Here is a 23835-nt window from a genome sequence, read left to right on the forward strand (position 1 = left end):
CCTCACTTCAACAAGGCATAATTAGTGTTTGTGAGGAGTTCTGATCCTTGAACACCTTGATCCTTTTTGTACGCATGCTCTTGTTAATAATCAAGACAATAATTGACGATTTCAAATATATAAGAAAAAAATTTTTTAAATTTTAAATTCTGCTTAAAAAATTTCAAATATTATAACTTTAATCATTTTCCACATCTTCAATTCGTTTTATGAAAAATAGAAGCATTAATTTTTTGAATATTTATTTAGACAATTAGTAACAATAATTATTTCATATAATGATATAACGATTTCAAACATTTTATTACAACATCAAAGCAACAAATAGCTTAGTATGATACATTATGATAGCTTCTAATTAAATATTCTAGTATACGATTGTAATTATATTAAATGTACCATTAACTTTTATGTTACAGTTACACATGCTGAAATTTAAGGTGAATTCATCTGGTGACCTAAATGGTAAGTAATTCAATATATTTTTTATTATTAACACTTCACCCACTGGAGACATACTGATTGCTTCTAAATATTAAAATAAATTGTTTGACCGTTTAGACGATTCAGGTTGAGAATTCACGGGTTGAACAATTATTAAAAAGATAATAATAATGTAGTAATGAAAAACAAATGCATTCTCGTTAATGTAGAAGAAGAAATGAGTAATTACTCGCAAGGCTGCTGTAAATGTTACAAAAAGGTTTCCAAGAATTAAACCACTTCCGCCCCCCTCCTTCTTTCTTTCTTTAAACGCATCCCGCATTATGGTGGATATGCATTATACTTCTTTGAAACTTTTAAGCAACTTAAACGTAAAAGTAAGAGAGAGAAAGAGAGTAGCAAGCAACGGTATTATAAATCTCTTTAACTATCAGTGGACTAAATTATTTTCCATGCTTTCTAAAGTAGAATCCTTTGCATGCATATTTTGCTCAAGAAACTTACTTAGCTTGAAAACTTCGTATACAGTAAGTCGAAAATATATTCACTTAGTTTCGTTCGTGATAACGTTATCTACGAAAATGGCACATTAAAGCAACCTAGATTTATTGCGCTTCGCTGTATAATGAGAACGATGCGTTCATTTCGAATAATGTTAGCGTACTTTACCAATTAATGAAAACAATAAATTAGTATTCAATGGATACATCATTGATTTACATAATTGAATTTGTTTTTCTTTATATTTTAATAATTTCATAAATAAAATGTAAGGTGCCTTTTAAAAAACACAATTCATGTTTTCTATGGAAAGATAATATTTCCTAAAATTGTATTTACACATTTTTGTTTGACACACATTTTAAACAATGTTCTGAAAAACTCAAGTAGAAACCAATTAGGGCACCACCCTGTGCACACATATGTGTAATCTTGAAAATATTTTATTTCTTCTAAAGATACTTTTAAAATAATATTTTATTCGAAGTATAATGAAAATAGTTGGATTTCATTTATGTATATTGTTATACATACAGTTAGGAGCAAAACTGATCACACACACTTTAAATCAGAATAACTTTTTTATGAATGGATTAGAGGACTTCAATTTCTCTGTAAGGCTAGAAGAATTAGTTTAGTAAATGACGTCTAAAAAATATATCGAGAAAATGCATTTGGTCGGCATTGTGAAAAACAATAGTAAAAATTGAATTTTACAACTTTTTTAGCTGGGCCAATTAACGAAAATTTAAGAGATGTGTTTGGTCAACTCGTATAAATTATGTACGTTCTGAAAATTTCATTGAAATTGGTTAATTGGTTTACGAATTCTAAACGATCAAAAGTGGTAAAAATTGCAATTTTTTAAGATTTTCAACCTTTTTACCACTTTTGATCGTTCACAATTTCACTGAAATTTTCGGAGCGTATATAATTTAACATATCTTTTAAATTTTCGTTATTGGCCCAGCTAAACAAGTCGTAAAAATCCATTTTTGCTATTGTTTTTCACAATTCCTACCAAATACACTTTTTCAACATATTTTTTAGACGTCATTTACTAAACCAATTCATCTAGCCTTACAGAGAAATTGGAGTCGTTTGGTCCATTGATAAACAAGTTATTCTGATTTAAAGTGTGTGTGTTCAGTTTTGCTCCTAACTGTACCTTGTTTTTTACTATTAATATTTAGACATCGTCAGTATTCCAATCTTGAAAACAAAATATATTTTATTTCTTCCAAAAATGGACTTCATTTTTATATTGTTCCAGTATTCCCAGCATCAACATTTTAAAGTCTCAGAAAATTCGAGCATATCCTCCGTTTCCGGTTAGGATCGATTACATTCAATGTTTGAGCTGATCCTGCCCGTAGATTATTCCAACATTTACTCTTGATGTTTGCATTCCTTCAACAGATAAAGCCATGAGATTAACGTAACTGAAAATAGTAGAAAATAGCAATGTCCTTATGACATTTGCTGTTTCATTCCATAATATAACCGAACCGTGTTGCACACGTAGTACTGAAAATCGAAGTCTAATGTCGACGTAACTTTTCAGTCAACCCAATAGATCCGGTGAGTAATGAGTTAACAAAGGGCCTTTTATACTAGCGCTGTGGAACGCTTTTTCCGCATGTGTGCGCTCTGCTCGCCGACCAAAAAGCTATTTCTCTCACGAAATTCAGTCGACGAACGCGACCGCATGGGGGCAACATTTTTCGACTTTCCCACAGTCCTCGGTTCCCCGAATAATCCATATCGTTCTCCAAACAAGAGTCCCCGTAAACTGGGACCTCTGTTGCTGATAAGGCACAAGTCATTCCTGTTCTTTACCCTTTTCCCTTTTTTTCAATTTTGTTGTAGCTGTTACTAACAACTTTTCCAAACACTTGTAGTGTTTTATTTAAAAGGCTGTTCCTCCATCAGTACCAACTTGAAACAATTTATTTCATAAAGATGAAATTATTATGAACACTTCGAAATTAACTCTTTGAACTCGGAGATATTTTAACTGGAGAATTAAATAAACTTCTGTCCTACAATAGAATATTTTCATTCTCCATGATTTTTTTTTAAAATTTTACTCGTACAATACCTAAAATAAAACGTTTAGTAATTGATTCGATACTGATATATCGTATAATATAAACAATATTTTGAATAATGGTACAGCAATGTTTATTTGCTAAGGGTTAATACTTATTTGAAATGTCTGCCCTTTACCGTTTGCATTTTTTTCAGTTTTGTCACTAAAAACTTCCTGACACTTCGAGTGTTTTATTTAAAAGACTGTTCGTAATTTTACAATACTTCTGTTATTTCTGATTTTCTATTTTTATAAATTTAGCTATACATATATAGGATTGGCAGTTAATATAAACACATACATATACACAAACACCGTTCGTACACTGAGAAAAAAATCCTGTCGAAACAAAAAAAATATATGTTGATTCAATAGGATGTACTATTGAATAGTGCCAATATCATATGAACTTATTGTAATATTTAATACTATTGAATTTCAATAGCAAAACTCATTTCCGCCAATCATATAAGCGAATAGCTCGACATCAATGTTTTCAAAAAAGTAAGATATGGCCTCAAACCAATTCCAGTATAAATCAATACATATCTCAAATTTTTTTAACAACATATCTGATTGAAGGAAAAAGAGAAATATTACGAATAATAATGTACGGTATTGAATCGAATAATATTTTCAATCATTTCATGATAGACAATTCAAATACATCACGATTTGCTTCTAAATTTCATACTATTGAAAAGAATACATTGATATTCATCGAAGTAAAAAAATTACAATAACACGCGTGTTATTGAAGTAACTATGTACTTTTTTTTCTCAGTGTACTTCAGCTCTATTAACGCTAAACCTACCGAGCCTTAAAAGTAACTGGCACATGTTCCCTTATAAAAATGACAAGATTGATTTTATTTAGGCTTTGTGCGGCTCCTATTTCTTATGAAATCAGCTTTATTATTTTTCTAATTGTAAAATAACAATCCTGGAACCGGTCATTTTGACCGGTGTTGGTAGGTTTAGCGTTAATCTTTCGTCGACGGTGCCCAAGTCTATCCTGACCCAGAGTATTAAAATCGTAATTAAATTAGTCAATTTCTGGTGATTCACTTGAGTGAACAGCATTTCACACATTAGGAACGATAGAAAGACAAATATACCTACAAAAAGTACTTTACAAAAATATGTTTAAAAAAAAATTGATATTAATGCTGAGAATGATAAACCCTTTCCGTATTTTAACGAGTCAGACACGTAATGAAGATTTTAACCAAGCCTAACAAATATGAATGTTATGTGTTTCGTTTGAGATGAAATGAAATTTGATTCTCGTTCGTAATCAATATTTACGCATTAAAATAAATGCAGCCATAGAAGAAATATAAATTTTCTTTTCCCTTCTACGACATTTTTGTGCATAAAGACGTTTTAATCACTTTAACTGTAAAGAAAATGGTACGGCAAGGGTTTAAGAAGCTCAATTGTAAAAGTGCGAGAAGGGTCTGTCGTTCGAGGGTTAATAATAGGAGCCGAAAAAGAAGCTTGTTGCTGCAAGAAGCTACAAGTCCGTGCGAGGAACGGGCTGGTGGGCATCTTGGAATTAAACAGCAGGGTCGAGGAGGCTGGGGCACATGAAATTCAATAATCGGCATAGCTGGCAGCGAGCACGAGCCGAAAATTTCGTTATCGTCTAAACAACCAGCGTCTACCGGAGTCGCTTGAAATGTCGGACACGTAGCGCGAGCACTCGTGTCGCCGTGGCGGGATCGAAGGCGCTATTATCAGCTGGCAGCACGTGCCGGGGCCGCGTGCGGGAGCAGATGGTACGGCCCTGCTACACCTTGCGAGCCCTACACACACCTATAATACCTTCGGCTACGTTAATAGCGGCCAACGAACACCAGGGCCGTGTGGGCCTTCACGAAATGCTACGCAGCTGTCGTTACGCGCCGATTGAGCGTAACGCAACTATCGACGGCCCGAATAAAGTTATTCTAGAGGATAGGGAGCCAACCTCATATTAGACCTAGACCTGCGTCTATCCGATCAGAAGTGACCCTTCGGTCCTAATTTTTTCCGACGTTCCGTAACTTTGTACAGGGTCTTTTACAACGGACGATTTTTATAGCTATATTATTATCGTAAGCAATATATTATCCTAATAATAATAATAATAATATAGCTAATATAAAATATACAGGGTGAGTCACCTAACGTTGCCAACTCAAATATCTTTGTTGTTTTTAAAGCCTAAGTATGAAGTCTACAAATAAGGGGCTTCGAAAATTAGTGAGTGATTAACGAGTAGACTGCGAGTTTTTAATAGTTAATGCAAAATAATAATGTTCTGTGTCTGTTATATGGACCAGGAGCTATTTAGAAAGTTTATACGTGCATGGGTAATTATAGTCACTGAATTCCTAATGAAAGGGACTATCATTGAAGGTGTTTAAAATAGGGTGCTTCCATTTAAAAAAATGTAGGTGACCTTGATATCTAAAAAAATCACATAAAAACGAAAATATTTTTGCTATCATGTGAGCTCCATTGAACATTCAACTCTATCCTTCAGACATTTGACGTATCTTTAAAAACAACAAAGATATTTAAGGTGGTCAAGTTAGCTGGGACACCCTGTATATAGCTAATATACATATTATCCTAAAGCATTGGCTTAGGACCGTTCACAGCTCTAATTAATAATTTTCAAAAATTTACTTTCTATGATATCTCATGTAGACACATTAGTCTTTCCGATATCCTCAATCAAACAGCTATTCAGTTACTTTAATTGCCATAAATTGAGTACTTAAATGACAATTGGGATGGTCCCGGTCAAAAATGACTCCGAGACAGCACTCGGAGTATTAATAAGAGCGATAGAACTTTGAATTGAAATGAAAGGAAAAATACGGAAGATAATCTATCATTTAATAAATTTAAAATAGGAGAATTAGAATAATTTCTACATCAAAAATTAAAAATATTAGGGTTATAACATAAAAGTGAATAGAAAAAGGAAGATAGTACTCACTGCTTCTTATTTTAAAGCACATTCGATGGCATTATACATAAAATACAATATCACATAAATGACCATCACAATTGCGTTTGGTGGAGTGAATACGACAAACCCAATTTTCGATGACTCTTGCACATAAATCAGGTCGTACCTCACCGATAACACGAATTATGTTTGCTTTAAGATCATTAGTTGACTCCGGATCTTTATGCAAAATAAAAAGTTCGTGCATCAATAGCAAGACACAGGAGATAAATATATAAATTTATTTATATTCTTCACTAATAATTTTAACACTAAGCTACCATCACTAGTCAAATGACCGGATTCCGGTTTTTCATTTTACAATTATTGAAATTATAATGATGCTTTCACTGGAAATGATTGTACACATTTTTGTATCCAAGCACATATTATTATATAATAAAAATCACAGAAAATCTATATAAATTCTTTGATGTGATTTTTATAAAGCAACATATGCCAACCATCTTTAGAGCTCGGTAGATTTAGTGTTAATGTAGTAGAAACAATATGTTAATACTCTTAAAGTCTTTGAATCTTTTAGCTATTTTAAATTGCATCTAGTTATTTTTTATCTAGTCATTTGATTTTGTTAATGTACAGCTATTGGAGAATATATAAGCATACAATAGACATAAATTTTCTCCTTTTTTAGGAAATTATACGTACTACAAAAAAGTTCTAATCACTGAAACCGTAAAATAAATCGTAGGGCAAGGGGTGAAGGGAAGAAATAACATTCGATTTAGTTTCTATTTCTTGCAATCGATGCAGACAATTTTTATTTTGTATAAAGACTCGCATATCTTTAATATTTGCATTATTCATAATAATATGAAAAACAAAAAGTTGCACAGTATTGAGCGGGAATATTATTATATGATGTAATCATTTTGTTTGTGCGTGAAGGCGTTTCGGAGATTTCAAGGTCACCTTGGTTTCTTTACATGGAAAGACGTAAAACTGTATTGACCTTCATATGTCCTAGAGCTAATAGTTAACAAGGTATTATAGAAATAACTTTCAATACGTACCTACTACGTGGATGCTAGTAGGTGCTCTAACTTATGTCCCTCAACTTCATGCTGAGTACGTATTGGAAATTATTTCTATAGTATTTCGTTAACTATTCGAGCTAGGGCGTATGAAGGTCAATACATTTTTACGCGAAGCTAATTACTTTCTATCGATTCCCACAAAATATACAGAAGGTAGATAGTTCTCTCCATTTAAAGTATTCAAGGTGACTTTGGAATTGAAAGAAGGTGTACACCACCATTTTATTTTTTGAATTCAAATCTTTGAATCATGGTATCAATTATTTGTAGGATGAACTAAATCTATATTATTTTGGGGAGTAGAATGCATGTTAGTTGTTTGTAAATAATCAGTAAATTTACAAAGGGTACGAATTAATTTGTACACTTAGCTCTTTCGCAATTTTAGAGCGTCGTTATATCAATTAACAAAATACTACCTACTGATACAATCTTGATATAATCTTATGAACTTGAACGATAAAATGGAGAAAGGTTATTCCACACTTAACACGTTAACTGCCACACGAATGCCTATAAAAGTCACATGCAATCAGAGAAGCTAATTTCACAATATAAAACAGAAAAAAAAACAAAATTTATTATGATGACCACTTTTGATAACTCCCAAGCACCTTGTAGATCCGAACAGACTTTGATTTATTTAAGAAATTCTAATAAAAATGAATTTTACCCGTGATTAAGAAGATGTTAATCCTAAATTAATACATAATAAATTATAAGCCAATGCGGGTCAATAATGTTCATATTTTAATAATAAATATGCCAGAATATAAATCCAAAATTTTTATGAATGACTATAGCCCCTAATTTATGAACGAGTATAGTACAACATTTAGCAACTACAGTTATTTTTAGACTCCATTGTATTATTCGTTCAAGCGTAAAGTTAGTGTCGTTTGAATAAAAAGTTAATAGGAAGAAGTAATTTTTATACGAACGTATATTTGTAATTAACAATTTAATATAATTATAGATATAATTATTTAAACAATATAAAAATAGTTTGACAAAACGGGTTAATTATAATTGTTTAAAAGTAGAACAATTATATTGCAGCACAAAACGGGACGAACTTTCCACTCAACTTAGCGAGTCCACCTGATGGATCATTAATAATTTCTGTACGGAGAAGTGGTGCAGTTAAATTGTAATGGTCTGTTCTACCTCAATTAATGGTAATGATAAATTCGCGTGAATTCGGGATCTTTTTAACTCCACCGTCACGCTAAATTCATGTGACCTTTCATTCATGTTGCATAGGTCAGTGAATTTATATTACTGCATCCGTTGTGTGCGTATGCATGTTTCTAGAATACGTCGTAGTGCTACAGAAGTGCAAAAGTAATTATTAGACTGCGGATCTTTATGCATTTATGAAAAAATCTATTTGGATGAAATATAAAACAGTAAAGGATTCAGAAAAAAGAACATTGTAATATCGTTTTTAATGTAGCAAAAAGTGAGTAGAGGATAAAATCAATTTTTATTTTACTTCTGCTTTCCGCAATCAATACAGAACATTTTTATTTTGCATAAAGATCCACAGTCTAGTAATTATTGTAACATGATTATTATACTTCATATACTTTTCAGTTCCACACCTTTTCAACAATTTCGATAGTACATTTTATTTCTAAACTGCTTCTATTGATTATTTACTTTTTATAATTGTATCCAAACGACCTGATTTCGATGAAATTTTCAGCATGAGTATAACTAACATAGATCTACAAAACATACATTTCAAATTTTCATTAAGGTTCCAAATAAAAAAGTTTTAAACAATGCCTTTTCCATTTTTGCATGCAATCTTGTAAATTGTAATTTTTGGAAAATCTTTTTTGCAGATTATTTAGTAAACCAATGCTCCTAATTGCTTACAAAACATCAGGTCGTTTGGTACAATTATAAAAAAGTGTACGAATACTTTGTACTCCCACTGTATATTCGGAATAACATGATTCTTATTATTCGTTGCTCTATTTGTTCTCGATAATTACTTGTGTTTAAATTACATTGATGTTAATGGTCAATAATTTAGTCAGTTAAATTTAGTAAATTTGGTCAGTTAATTTAAATACAAATTTAAATAAAAAGTTATTTGTTATTTGGATATTCAAATAAAAAGCAAAAATAATTATCTATCATTTGAGCAAGTCTAAATGAGTTATTTAAAATATTATTATATAATAAAGTTAATTGTTATTTACAACTACAATTTCAATTATTATTTGTATTGACAAATACTTTTGGAATTATTTAAATTACTTTCTTTTAATTAAAAAGTTTAGGTATTATTTGCAATTAGAATCACACGTTTATTTATTATTCAAAATGAAAATTTGCCCAACACTGATTGTAATACACTTTACACTATGCTATCCGTGCAGACGTCACCATTCCAAATTGTCAACATTACTAGTTTAGTCTTGAAAATGGGACGAAGCCAAGGTTAATCAGAAAACACCATGAACATCTGTGAAAAAAGATATTACCAGCACTAGCGCAGCCCTCGAATGTACAGCTCCGAAAAAAGCAGACCTCTGTCAAACCGGCAGATAACAGTGAGATTAGTCGACATTTCCGCGCGAGAATACAAATATTCAGATCGATCAGCTATCTATTAACAAGCCAATCGCTTCCGCGTTCATACACCCAGTCAGCTAACACACGGGACCGTATATCGTCGCACACGCGTACAAAGCTCGTATCGGTTCACGGTGTAACAACCGTATAAATTTCAATAGTCTCGGTGGCCTACAATTTCCAGGCACGATCGATCGGTCGAAAACAAAGGTAAATCATAATCGAAAACGGAATTCTGTTTACCGTCGATGTGAATAGGGGTCGATCTCGAGGGGCGGGGGGAGGAGAGCAGAGAAGGAGGAGGAGGAGGAGGACCGGGAGAGAGGAATCGCGTTAAATCGATTGGCCCCGAAAAGAGCCGGCCTGGAAATTCCATCGTTGCAACGGTCGCTTGGTAGCCTGGTAGCTTGGTAGCTGGGTCCCGTGTGCTCCCGGGAGTTCCGATATTATCGAAAACGCCACTCGAAACCCCGTAACGTCGAGAAGCGAGAAATGTAAACCAGTCTCACCTGGCTCCGGGGCTCCGGGGCTCGACACGAGGCGATTTTATAGCGCCGCGAAATACGGCTGTTTGAACAGGTGACCCGACAGCTGTTGTCCGGGATAAATTTTCTGCCACCCCTGCTCTGCCACGAACCGGCTGAATGCACATCGGAGCCGGCAACGCATCGGCGAATGCAATAATTGCTTGCCGGCTACAAGACATTCCAGAGACGAGGAACCTGGTACTTACTTCCTTCACCGGGAACAAACGGAAATTGGGAGGACGGGATCGGGCGCGCGGGTGGCACACGCGCGCTCTGGAGGTCAAGTGTGTTGACTGACGGATTAAACTCTCCGAGACGGTCCTTTGGCTTTTGCTTCTCGAGGGGAACAAACTCCAGCACTACGGAACGAATTGGCATTTTAAGCGGCGAATGTCGTACGTCATTTCGGCAAGTGTGTTTGCAAAGTTCGGCGACGCACAGTGGGCTGGATCGACGTATTTTCCGGACATGGGCCTAAATATAAAAGTTCGAAATTGACATTTCTAAGAGGCAAGAGATAAAAAATTCCGAAAGTTCCGGGAATTTAAGAGTAGAAAATTTAACAGGGTGGCTACAAATGAAGACATTATTAAACAATTTACTCGTCACATCTGACCCACTGATATCTTCTCTTCGACCACAGTTAATTAAAAAAAAAACAAGACCTGTTTCCAGAAGCATTTCAGCTTTTAACAATAAGTGATCTCAGTGAAGAAAATTGGGACGAACCTATGGAAACAGAATAAACCTGACCCACTTGTTGGACTTGCACGATTTTCAGTACAGGTACTCTACATAATAAGGGTAAAGAATCTGTAAAGTTTTAATCCAATATCTTCAGCCAATGAGAAGTAATCGCCATGTCCATTTATTTGCTCCGTTCGCTCCACTGTGCGACGTTCCGCGTGAAATGGCTGCTGCTTTCGGATTTTCGAGAGCGGATTGTCTGATGTGCAAACTGTATCTGCCATGAACCGTGTCCTCGGTTAATCATCTCCGAAAAATTTAACGAAATTAAAACAATCTTGCTATTTGGAAAGAAACTGCAGAGCTAGAGCTCTGATCATCGTGATCATCTTGAAATCTTTTACATCATACTGTGTGTAAAGAAATGTTTGGTCTTGGATGCCATAGGTGTAGTCTACATCTTCGAATTAATGAAGATCTGTAAAAATAGAGTTTTCGCAAAATTGTCCTTGAACTTGAATTTCAAGGTCAATTTTTTATTGCATTGTACTCTACGCATTATGCAATAAAAGAAAAATTTGATCTTGAGATGCAAGATCCAGGACAATTTCGCGGCGCAACTTCTTTTTTCACATCTTTAAAGATCTTGTTTGAAACTTGTGTCATCTTATTTTAGTTTTTCATTTTCCAAGAAGACATTTTCATGCTGTACTTATTTTTGCATCTCACTTTGTCACCACGTCTATTTTACACCAAGAGATACATTAACTGTATGTTGGAAAACTGAGGGATGGATGTGGGTTAAGAATCTTCGGGACACATTTATTTTTATCGTTTCACTTGCAAATTTGAACACCTCAGTTTGCCGCGGGCTTTTCAACTATCTGTAAACAGGATGGACATAAAGGTGTTCCTGTTGACACGACCCACCCTGTACGTATGTACATAGAAGTAGAAGAGCGCACACAGACGCCTAACCTTCGAATGCCAGATTGTCAATCGATGAACCGCACAATGAATATAGGATCCTGATCCGTGATAGATCCCAGTTATTTGTTCAATATAAACATACTCTTAGGTAAAATCTTTTTCATACACCTCTACCCTTAAGGTAAAGGAGGTATTTTTCGCGATCGCACTATTTTTGAAAGAATGGTAATTATTTTTCTCGGCGCACAGGTTCGATCAAGCTATATTCATTTAGTGTAGAAAATTGATCGAACCTGTGCGCCGAGAAAAATAATTACCTCTACCCTTGTTTGGAATTTTAACCACTCTAAATAGAGCCCAATCAAATGCAACAATCACGAATACATAGTTGCAGTAAGTGAAATTTGATAAAAATTAGAAATTGGTTATTGTATTTCAAGTTCTTTGTAGATTCAAAATATCTTGTACCAGAATTGGGCAAAAATTTTATTTAAATAAAAATTTCGAATAAACAGGGTTTAAAACCCACTTAGAAAAAACCCACTTTATTCGACATTTGTATTTAAATACATTTTTTGTCGAACTCTGTCTTGTACTTATAAATTGTATATGGTAAAACAATGAAATTTTAGAATCAATTAGGTTTGTTCTACTACATTTTCTCCCTAACGTATTATAATTACAGTAGAAAATTATTATTTTTCATGAGAAATCGCAGGCTACCAATTTGTAATCGTCGATATTTCCTAACAAAATAAAACATGCTAGGATTTTCATTAAAAATTGATTATTTCACTTCACACAGCAGTCTATGTAAGTGGTTCTAATAATTCCCAATAATTTCACACACTGTATATACAGTATTAAAAAAAATTGTGAAGATTGGAAGCTTATTTGGTCAGAAAAGGTATTTTCAGTGTATTTTTAATATCATTATCTATCGAACTGAAAATGTTAAAATGTTCATTATTATGAATTAATTCGAAGTCCAGTGAAATTAAAGTTTCAATAAACCAGGATAGGAATTTAACGTTCTTCTTTGCTTGAATAAAATACTATATCTATAGCAATCAAACCTTATTTATTTCTCAAAAATTTATTTATTATGACACCAACAGTCTTAATTTTTTAAAAATAGTCTGTCATGTACAGGATGTACCAGAAATGTGGTAATTCCTTCAAGGGGGTGATTCCCCTGAGGCAATTTGAAATAATCTTAGAAATTACTATTTCTAAGGAAATACAACATTTGTAGAACATTCTGTATTCTGCGTAATAAGAGTCTACTATACAGGGTGTCCCACAAATGTTGTACTTCCTTGAAGGGGGTGATTCCTGCGGCCATTTGAAATAACCTTAGGAATTACCCTTTCCAAGGAAATACGACATTTTTAGGACACTCTGTGTAATAAGTACACTGCGGATCTTTATGCATTTATGGCTCGTAAAAAGTTTCAAAAAATGCCGGACTATAAAATTCCACAGAATTTAGTACAATTTTTATTTATTCCAGAAACTACAAAGACCACTACCAATGAAAATAAGATCCTACATGATTCCACTTCCTTAAAAGCCTACAAATATTGAAAATTTTTAAACATCCGCAGTATAGTAATAAGTAGATCTTATGCATTTATAACAAAAATGAGTAGGTGTAATTTAAAATAGTAAAAACATCAGAAGAATTTTGAAATACATTCTTCTCAACCTATTAAACGTATTAAGTAAGAAAATAAACTCCTAAAGATCCGCTATCTAGTAATAAGTATTTTAATGAGTGCTCAAATAATAATACTCTATCATATTAATCATATCCAACGATGATAGACCTAACAACTATTTCGTGCAGACAAAGAAGCACATTAAATCGGACTTTATCGCAGCCTCAGTTCCCTGATTTTAGTATTAGCTATGAATCCATAATAATTCCGGCAACGGGGCAATTACCGTAAATGATGAAACCGTTTTTCATCGGTGTTGCGGCGCGTTGTTTCTGCGCGTCTTATTAACAATCCACGGCTGAGAATTCGCGTAAAAACGCAGATAAAAGACGTTGTCGAGGTCCGCGGGGCAGACGGGCTCGTACGGGAACGGCGATACGTTTTACGGTGACCCATAACGTTAACGCAGCGAGGGAGCGCGGAGAGATGAATTGAAGGGAAAAGAGCGTGGACGAATACAGGGAGAAACGCCACGGGACGCGCGGATTATGCCCCCGTAACTCCGCGTAACTGCACTCCGCGACCTTATACGTATGCTAAAGCGGACATGGGGGGAATGAGACGGGAGAAAGTGCAAAGTAACCTTACCACCCCCGCGACACCCATCCTCAGGGAGGCGGGAGGACTCCACGGGGTTAAGCGATGAATTTCATTTTACGGAGCTGGCGCCGTTTCTACCGTTTCCTACGGACGATTTGCGTGACATTCATCGCCCGCGGAGTCTCTCCGGAGACTGTAAAGATCCGTGCCCGTTTCCCTCAGTGTCCTTTATTTTGATTTTCTCTACCGCGCACAGAGAGAAAGAGATCCTGTGGATCCTGAATATCTTGCCGTGATTAACGCTGCCGTGGTGGTCACACCGGTGACCGACGCTCCACCACCGGTGAACTGATTTTACGTCTTTCTCGGATTCTTTGAAAAATTGCTTTTATTCCCACGTAGCGTAACAATGAGGGTCGTTGGATTCGTTCTGACGTCAGCTACAATATTATGAAGTCAAATGTATACAGCGTGAGGCTCCTTACACCGAAAATATCTCCTTTGTTTTTAGTAATACAAGAAAATGTTTTAGGGAGAAAATGTTTGGTCCAGTTGGGCAAACATTTTCTGACGGAAACATTTCCTTGTATTACTAAAAACAACGGAGATATTTTCGGTGTGAGTCTTAGGTGCCTCAGCATGTATAAAAATAGGACTTGAAATTAATGCCACTAATAGGGGCTACGAAATCGGATACAGAGTAATGATTTCCTGATTGGATTCGTTTTGACATCAGCTACAATTTTATGAAGTCAATTATATACAGCGTGAGGCTCCTAAGACTTACACTGGAAATATCTCCGTTGTTTTTAGGAATACAAGAAAATGTTCCAAGCAGAAAATGTTTGGTCCACTGTATCAAACATTTTCTCTGCCTGAAACATTTTCTCGTATTACTAAAAACAACGGAGATATTTTCGGTGTAATATTAAAAATCGGACTTGAAATTAATGCTATTTACGGGCTACGAAATTGGATACAATGATTTCTATCAAAAATGCTATTTATAATCACTAGACTATGGAGCTTTATGCATTTATAGCAGAATTGAGTAGATGAAATTCAAAATTGTTGGAGAATTTTAAAAATTCAAGATGACAATATTTATATGATTTCTCCTTTATCAAAATCATTAAGAATAGAATTATTTAGTTTCTGTTTCTTGCAACCGATGCAGACAATTTTTATTTTGCATATAGATCCGCAGTCTACTCATCAGCAATTATAAAAATAAACAGAAGTATTAATACAACAAAGACAAGTATTATATATTTTTGATAGGGAAATACGTGTTTTTGGGAATGAATAAATATATAATTTGTAGAAAAGTAGTGGACTAGGGTAGGTACCACTGATAAGACTCAGCAGAACTAGGTTGTAAATTGAAACTTGGGCTGAATGAGTTTCAAAGTGAACTACTGGAGTGTAGTAACTGGACCAAGTTTTGGTTGGAATAAAATGTCTGACAGTCCGAAACTGAACCAACAGAGTTTAAAACCTTTTTCATGTTTAGCGAAGGCAACACTTTCACAATCAAAGAATCTATTCCCTTCGAAAGTGTCTATTCAGCTGCACATTTGCATTTGCAACTCAAATTTCCAAAGTTATGTAAATCTGAGACTAACGTAAACAAAAGTTGTTCAAAAATTCAAGGTTAAACGATTTTTTATCCATTGACTAAAGCATTCAAAATGTTTTTTACTCGTTACTTGATTTTAGATCTAATAATAAATAATTTTAAAAAATCATAATTCTGAATTTTTACATTAGATGTCGTTAAAAATCTTTATTTCAGTAATTTGTATTACTTTTAGAAATACTAAGCTTAATTGAAGATCTTGTTCCCATTCAAAAATTGTTTAAATAAAAATATGTAGCAGTTCAACGAGCACAATTTTACTAAAAAATGGACTTGTTCGACAACCTGCTCGTGCAAAGTAGTTTCATGTTGGACACCCACTATATGGAAGCTAGATCTCTATCTAATATGTATGCGCACAGGCTACAAAGGGCATTATGAAAGACCTGCTACGCCATAATCTCGATACGCTTACATTCGCTACAAGCGCATATGTAACTAGATAAACAACCGAGAAAAATGATCATTATTAATCTTCGTGTATTCCTCTCTTCGGAACAGTTACATCAACGTCAAATCAATGCTGTGCGCATCCTGCATATTGGGCACAGGCGGAAATAAAATGGACGTAAATCTGCAAAGCTACATTTCAATAAAGCCAGACTCGTGGCAAAATAAATGGATGAAATTTTTCAACATTTGTATAACTAACATAGAACTTCAAAACGTGTATTTTAAATTTTCTTTACGGGTTCAAAATGTTCAAATAACAAAGGTTTAAAACGTGCCTGTTTTATTTGCTTTTGTAATTTCTACCAATTGCTATTTCTTGGAATAGCATATTCGTATCATGAACATATTTATTTTAGATTTTCTTTACAGGCTCGAATAATAAAGGTTTAAAAAGTGCCATTTTTATTTTCTCATGTAATTTCTACCTATTGCTATTTTTTTGGAATAGCATATTCGTATCCTGGACATATTTTACATTTTCTTTAGAGGCTCAAATAACGAAGGTTTACAAAGTGCCATTTATATTTTCTCTTGTAATTCCTACCAGTTGATATTTTTCTAAAAATCTGTTTTGCACGTCATTTCGTAAACTAATGCTTCTAATGGCTCAGAAAAATCAGGTAAAGAGTTGTAAAAAGTAATTCTGTTTTAAGTCGGTACGAACACTTTTCACAGTGCCTGTACAGCCTTTGGAGAAAACATACGTTAAATATAAACTTTCTTTTTCATCTACGAAATTGTAAACGACGAAGAATGTCAAATCACTATAACCACAAGAAAATAGAATGTAGTGCAGGGGGTTAAGAGCGGCGGCACACGCGCGCCGGAAGCCGCATAAATTTCGATTAGATAATCGGAAAGTCGCGTTTAGGGTTGCCGCACGGCCGCCTAAAATAACAGGACGAGGCACGGAGTGAGACTCGGTTGAGGCGTAGCGAGGCAAGGCGAGGCGTCACGTCTGTCGAGCCCGCAGGCTGAACTTGAGGAGAGACGAGATCCGCCTCTAACGAGGCTTCCGCAGCAAACGAGCCGGTGTGCTTGAAATTCATCGGCTCCGCCGATTCTGCGGGTATTATAAATAAACGTGAACGGCCGGGAACCCGGCCGAACGACAATTACGAATCGCCCGTTAATGGTGGCGGCTATTAAACTCCGTCATGCCGCGATTAATATTAATGCGCACGCGAAAACTTTTGTGGTACACGCCGCGCGTTAACTGTACCAACGCTGCCGGGCGGAGAACGGTTCGCGGGTAAAATTAATGGGGAATCTGGGTCATTTTACACCCTTCCACGGCTCGCTTTCCCGTACAGCCCTTTCGCTAGCAACTGCACGGAAAGGGTGTGCGTCATAATGGGATTGTAACACTGCCCGTTCGATTCAAGAATAAAGCGAGCCACTAACTGGATAGCCCAGCGATTCCAGTTCACTATTGTACCGCCAGCTCGCCAAAGATTAACTCGCCAGGCTAAACAACTTATCCGCTTGTAATTAACACCGAAAACTCTTCAAGCAATAACCGATACCGAATTTTTTAACTCTTTACATTCGCAGCTATTTTAACTTGAAAATTAAATATTTCTTCCGACCTAGAATATTTCCATTCTCTATGATCTTTTAAATTTCATGGGTATGAAATAGATATAATAAACCATACAACACTTACATGTTTAATAATTAATAGACTACGGATCTTGCAAAATAAAAATTTTCTGCATCGATTGCAAGAGATAGAAACCAAATTCGATGTTATTTCTTCCCTTAATGATTTTGATAGAGGAAAAATCATATATTGATATGTTCAATTTTCAAAATTTTCCAACAATTTTGACTTTCATCTACTCAATTTTCCTATAAATGCATAAAGATCCGCAATTCTAATTCTAATAAATGCATAAATCGAAGTTCCGATCCTGTAGGATCAATGATTTAGGAGTTATGCTTGCTTAAAGTTGGGCAATCTGCAGTGTTTTTGACGGCGCCCTTACCTGTCAAAACACTAAACAATGCACAACTTTAAGCAAGCATAACTTCTGAACCATTGACCCTACAGGATCGAAACTTCGACCTGCAACCGCCCCGGATACAAATTTACTAGATTACATACCAAGTACGACGTCATAATTAACAGGAGAAAGGCTCAAATTTTGTAATAATGTAAACAATATTTTGAATAATGGTACAGCAATTTTTCGTGACGCTTCAGAGTCACCGCTCGAGTGCTAAGAATTAATATGAAGATGCATTCATGTGGAATTTTTCTTTTGAATTCATTTATTTATTATTCCTTTAAACCGATCGGTTTGTTTAGCAAGTAAATACAGTGTTATTACCCGTAGCTTATATTACATAGGTGTTACATTGTTTTTATATCCTTACAGAACATTGTTTGAGGAAATTATAAATTATTTTCAGGCTTTCTATATCAGGTTTATAGAAGATGGAAGGTTCCTTGAAGTAAATATTGCTTAATGTTAACAACACCCTTCTGAAATTCATAAAATGTATATCGGGTGAAATCTAAACACTGATATTTAAAAGTTATTTAAGTGGAGCCAGATAAAAATTTATTTCTCAGGTCAATAATTTTAATTTTCTGGGAATATATAACGTCTCCATATTTTTACTAATGTTTTTACTGTTCTAAGTTTCAGCTACTCATTTTTGGTATGAATTAATAAAATCTGCTGTCTAATAATGACCAAGCTGTCGAAATACTATCAGCCACATGTTCAGAAATATGTCCAGGAACATATTCGTTGTGAATTCATAAGAAAATTCATTGTTAATTCACCCCTTAACTTAAGATCAAGTAAAATTATTATTTCTCGTAACCATTATATTAAATTTTATGTAGAAATACAATAAATATACATTTTCCTTCGTCGGCTGTGACATTATGAAAGGATAAAGGTTCTAATAATTTCAGACAAGGGGTTAGCTCGCACAAATGATAAAATAAACGATAAATATTATAAAAGGAATTTTATTACAGGATTTTCAATCACTATGTTAAGCAAGAGCTCAGTAATTTTCTTTTTTGAACTACAATTTCTAAAGAAGTTATTAGTAGACTGCGGATTTTATGCATTTGTGACAAAAATGAGTAGGTGTAATCTAAAACAGCAGAGACATTAGACAAATTTAATGCTACTGTTATATTATTGTCAATCTATCAAACATTTCAAGAAAGACATTACATTTTTATTTCAGTTTGTTGCTATTCAGGTAGAAAGTTTTTATTTTGTCTTGTAGTTAGTCCCTTGCTATCGTTATTAAAAAGTTTTTAGCACGTGTATAATTAACATAGATCTAGGAAACACATATTTTAAAAAATATTCATTACGTGCTCGAATAGAAACATTTTAAAAATTGCCTTTTTCATACAATTCCTACCAATTGGAATTTTTCCAAAATCTTTTCTGCACGTCATTTATTCAATCAACGCTTCTAATTGTTCAGAAAGAGTCAAGCCTCTTGGACCATTTTTAAAAAAGTTATTCTGATTTAAAAAACCGTTCGATTATGTTCGTGGGCCTCCGGGTAGATAACTCGTCGCGCCGGATAAAGTTCAGTCCACAGATCACAGGGGCCGACGAGACGAGCCAATAATAAATTAACCGTCGTTTATTGAGAGAAACGAATCAGGTTTACTCGGGCATCGCACGCCGCCATGTCGTAGATAAAAGGTGCAACGGAAGACGCGGTAAGGGTAGTGAGAATGGTACGGGCGCGCGGCGACGATAGTGGTTGCCATAATTTAGCCAGCGAGTTTAATAAGGCATGTCGTAGCTCAAGCCTGCCGGGCGCAAAGTGTCAATATGTCTGAGCCGCTGAGTGATATACTTCCGGCGTTCTTCGTAAAATTGAAGAGTCTCCCAGGGGCGAAACCGTGCCGGGTCCATTCGACCCTCCCACGGCTCCGTCTTGACACCGAACTCTCCGCCAACGTATCGCCGATCAAAGTCACGAGGATCGTTTTTTTTTTTGTCCCCCGCGGCACCATAGGATCGGGTTAACGACGCCTAAGTTCCTCGTCCTCGCGGAACTTTCAGGGAAATGGCGGGTAATTTTAGAATCGAGCTGCGAGCGCCATGACGCGACGTGATTTTGGAAATACCACGGCGTTCGCTGCCGGTTACAGCCACCTTTTCCGCGGATTATGCTGTTCCGCGAAGCCCTGGTTTCGGTTAAGGGTGAACTTTCGAGGCGAACCTTCTATGGGAAATTTTCTTTATCTTACGAGTTTCAGGATGGCGATATTATCTAACGTTTCTTAGTCGTTTTCTGGGTTATTGTGCGGGCTGTTCGGTTTTAATAACCGTGGAGCCATCAATGATTTTACTCAAATTTCGAATTCAATGTAACATTCCTTATGAAAATCCAAGTAATCTTCATTTTTATTTTATTTATATATTTTATTATAGCATTATTAGCATTATTACTCATATTTACCTTAATGGGGCGCTTTATTAGGGCGATATTATCTAACGTTTCTTAGTCGTTTCCTGAGTTATTATGCGGTGTGTTCTGTTTCAATTTTTAATAGCTGTGGAGCCATAATTGATTTTGCTCAAATTTCGACTTCAATATAACATTCCTTATGAAAATCCAAAAAATCTTCATTTTTATTTTATTTTATATATTTTATTATACCATTTTTAGCATTATTGTTCATATTTACTTTAATGGGGCGCTTTATTAGGGCGATATTATCTAACGTTTCTTAGTCGTTTCCTGAGTTATTATGCGGTGTGTCCTGTTTCAGTTTTTAATAGCTGTGGAGCCATAATTGATTTTGCTCAAATTTCGACTTCAATATAACATTCCTTATGAAAATCCAAGTAAACTTCATTTTTATTTTATTTTATATATTTTATTATAGCATTTTTAGCATTATTATTTATATTTACTTTAAAGGGGCGCTTTATTAAGACGATATTATCTAACGTTTCTTAGTCGTTTTCTGGGTTATTATACGGAGTGTTCGTTTTTAATTTTTAATAGCTGTGGAGCCATCAATGATTTTACTCAAATTTTGACTTCAATATGTATATCATTCCTTATGAATAGACTGTGGACCTTTATGCAAAATAAAAATTGTCTGCATCGATTGAAAGAAATAGAAACTAAAATTCAATAGAGGACAAGACATCTGTTGACATCTTGAATTTTTTTAAATTTTCCAACAATGTTGAATTTCATCTATTCAATTTTGCTATAAATGCATAAAGGTCCGCAGTCTACTTATGAAAATCCAAGTAATCTTCATTTTTATTTTGTTATATTATTTTTATCATTGTCATTCATATTTACTTTAATTTTCACTTTTCTATGTCTGCTAGTCTTCGTGTAATTGAGTCTCAGGGGTTTTTCATATTTATTTTTTATAAAAGATATATGTGTGGAATATTGTTAGCCAAACTGCATATTTTACAGTGAGAAAGTTTATATAAAAAGAAAGTTTGCTTAACTTTTAATTACTCGCACATAGCACTTACAATCTCAAAACATTAAATTTAGAGTTTCAAGCGTAAACGAAGGTCCGTCTACGCTAGAACATATCTATTTTGCATTGAAGTAGTTATTTGATTGAATAAAATTTGATTTATGTTGGAGTCATATAGAGTTCTATAACTAAAGGTTAATATTCGAGTCTTATTAGTCTCCCATTTATAAAATTAGCTTGTCCCGTAGCATTAAAATGATAAATTGGTGAATAATTAATATAATGGCCAGATAAATAATTAACATCGCAATATCCACCTTAAAAATATAAAAGTAAGATAAGACAAGATTAAAATAAAATTATTTGCAGTAAATAATAAATTGATAATAGGGCGCACTGTTATTAAAATAACAAATTAAGAAATTTATCAAACTGATAGAGGAAGAGGGATGAATCAGGATCAATACTTATTTACATTTCGGATTATGTTACATTATACCACGAAAACAATATAAACAGATTTTTTTAAATATAAAATAGGTTGTCGTAATTAATTTTTTACTGCTTAATTATGTTGGGTATTTAAAAGTTTTGTACAGAGAACAGGATAAAACGAGAACCTGGAAAACCGTATCTGAAGTACATACATACACGTTTCCGACAGTCCAATTAAATGAATTATATTTAGTAGCTCTACAGAAATGTTACAAAATTACGAATTAATTAAATTGTATGTCACCGGACTTCTTAACCGTTTAAATTACGTGTGTGCACGAATAATAATGACAGAATTATCGTGTACCATTATAATTCATCAGAAAATTGCTCGGGAATTTACTGTACTAAATTTTCCGTTTCATCCATTGCGCTTGCAATTTTTCTTCCGAAAGAGAAAATTGGTGTAATTACTTTCCAGATGAAGTTCCAGGAAACTTCTTTACAACTTCTTAAAAGTATTAAAGCACTGAAGCACTTGATGCAATAAAACCTACATTATGAGAGATGAATTTTTTAATTTAAATAATTTACGATAATTGATCTTTGCTGGGATCATTATAACAAGCACTACAAATTTTATATATTTCTTCCATAACTGGTAGAATGTTTTTTATAAGCAGAATTTTAAGAACATTTAAAAATGCCTTAATATCAAGAAATTAGTTAGTAAGGGAAATTAATATTTTATAGGCACAGTCTCGATTAAGTATGATCCCCTTATTATCTTTGTTGATTTTAAAAACGCACAAAAATAATTTATGCGTAATTTGAACGATATTAAGTGTCATTTATTAACAACATCAAGATGAGAAACAAGTTCAATTTACCAACATTTAATGAGAAGAACTCGAGCTTTGAAAAAGGGGAAAAAAGGCTTTTGCACCAGAATAAAGTCTGCATAATAAATTCTGCACCAGATTATTCTAACCAACAAGAAATACAAAAACAATATCATTCCCTACAGTAACAAATGATAGCTGATATTAACGATATAAATAAGCGTTGCTAGACATCTTTAGGTGGATCGATTAAATAGATATTTATTACTAGACTATGGATCTTTATGCAAGATAAAAATTGCCTGCATCAATTGCAAGGAAAAGGAACCACTTTAAGACTTTCTTCCTTTGACTAATATAAATATATCCCCACTTCTCAATTTTTTCAAACACTTCACTATTAAAAACTGTAACCAGTCAATTTGTTCTAAATGCATACAATCCACAGTCTATGGATTACTTTACAAGTGTGTTAGCAATCTTTATCTTTACGCAAGATAAACATCTTCCACCTGAATTGCAACAAACTGGAATGACGGTTTACTTTCTAAATTCTTCTACTATTTTTACTGGTTTAAACGGCGCCTACTCATTTTTGTCATAAACGCATAAAATCCGATGTTCAGTTATCATTTTGTGCTCGCCGCAGAAGCACACACGCGCCATCTTTACGACTGAACAAAAGCGCTCGAAATAAAATTCTGTGCGAGCATTCCGAAAGGATTATTCGAGCAGGATATTCGATTTTCGCGTAATCGATTTTTTGCCAAAGGTGTACAGCCGCTTGATAAGATTTATCGTGTTTAATAACTGTTTCAAGTCGTTCCTTTCGCAGTGGTGCGCCTTTCGCCGTTTTCCGCGGGCGTAATTGCAAGCTACAATATTGCATCCTTAAATTTAATCAGGCCATCTGTTAAGCCGCAC

General features: G+C 34.3%; 1 protein-coding gene across 1 annotated transcript in view; it reads left to right on the plus strand.

Moving 5' to 3' along the window:
• LOC143211137 (uncharacterized) overlaps positions 1–23835 on the plus strand; it is a 505477-nt gene that overhangs the window by 281801 nt on the left and 199841 nt on the right. The window contains exon 4 of the mRNA XM_076428597.1: positions 420–465. Coding sequence (XP_076284712.1) covers positions 420–465 — 46 coding nt within the window. The remainder of the gene's footprint in view (positions 1–419; positions 466–23835) is intronic.

This window comes from Lasioglossum baleicum, chromosome 8 (assembly GCF_051020765.1).
Source record: "Lasioglossum baleicum chromosome 8, iyLasBale1, whole genome shotgun sequence".
Taxonomy (NCBI): domain Eukaryota; kingdom Metazoa; phylum Arthropoda; class Insecta; order Hymenoptera; family Halictidae; genus Lasioglossum; species Lasioglossum baleicum.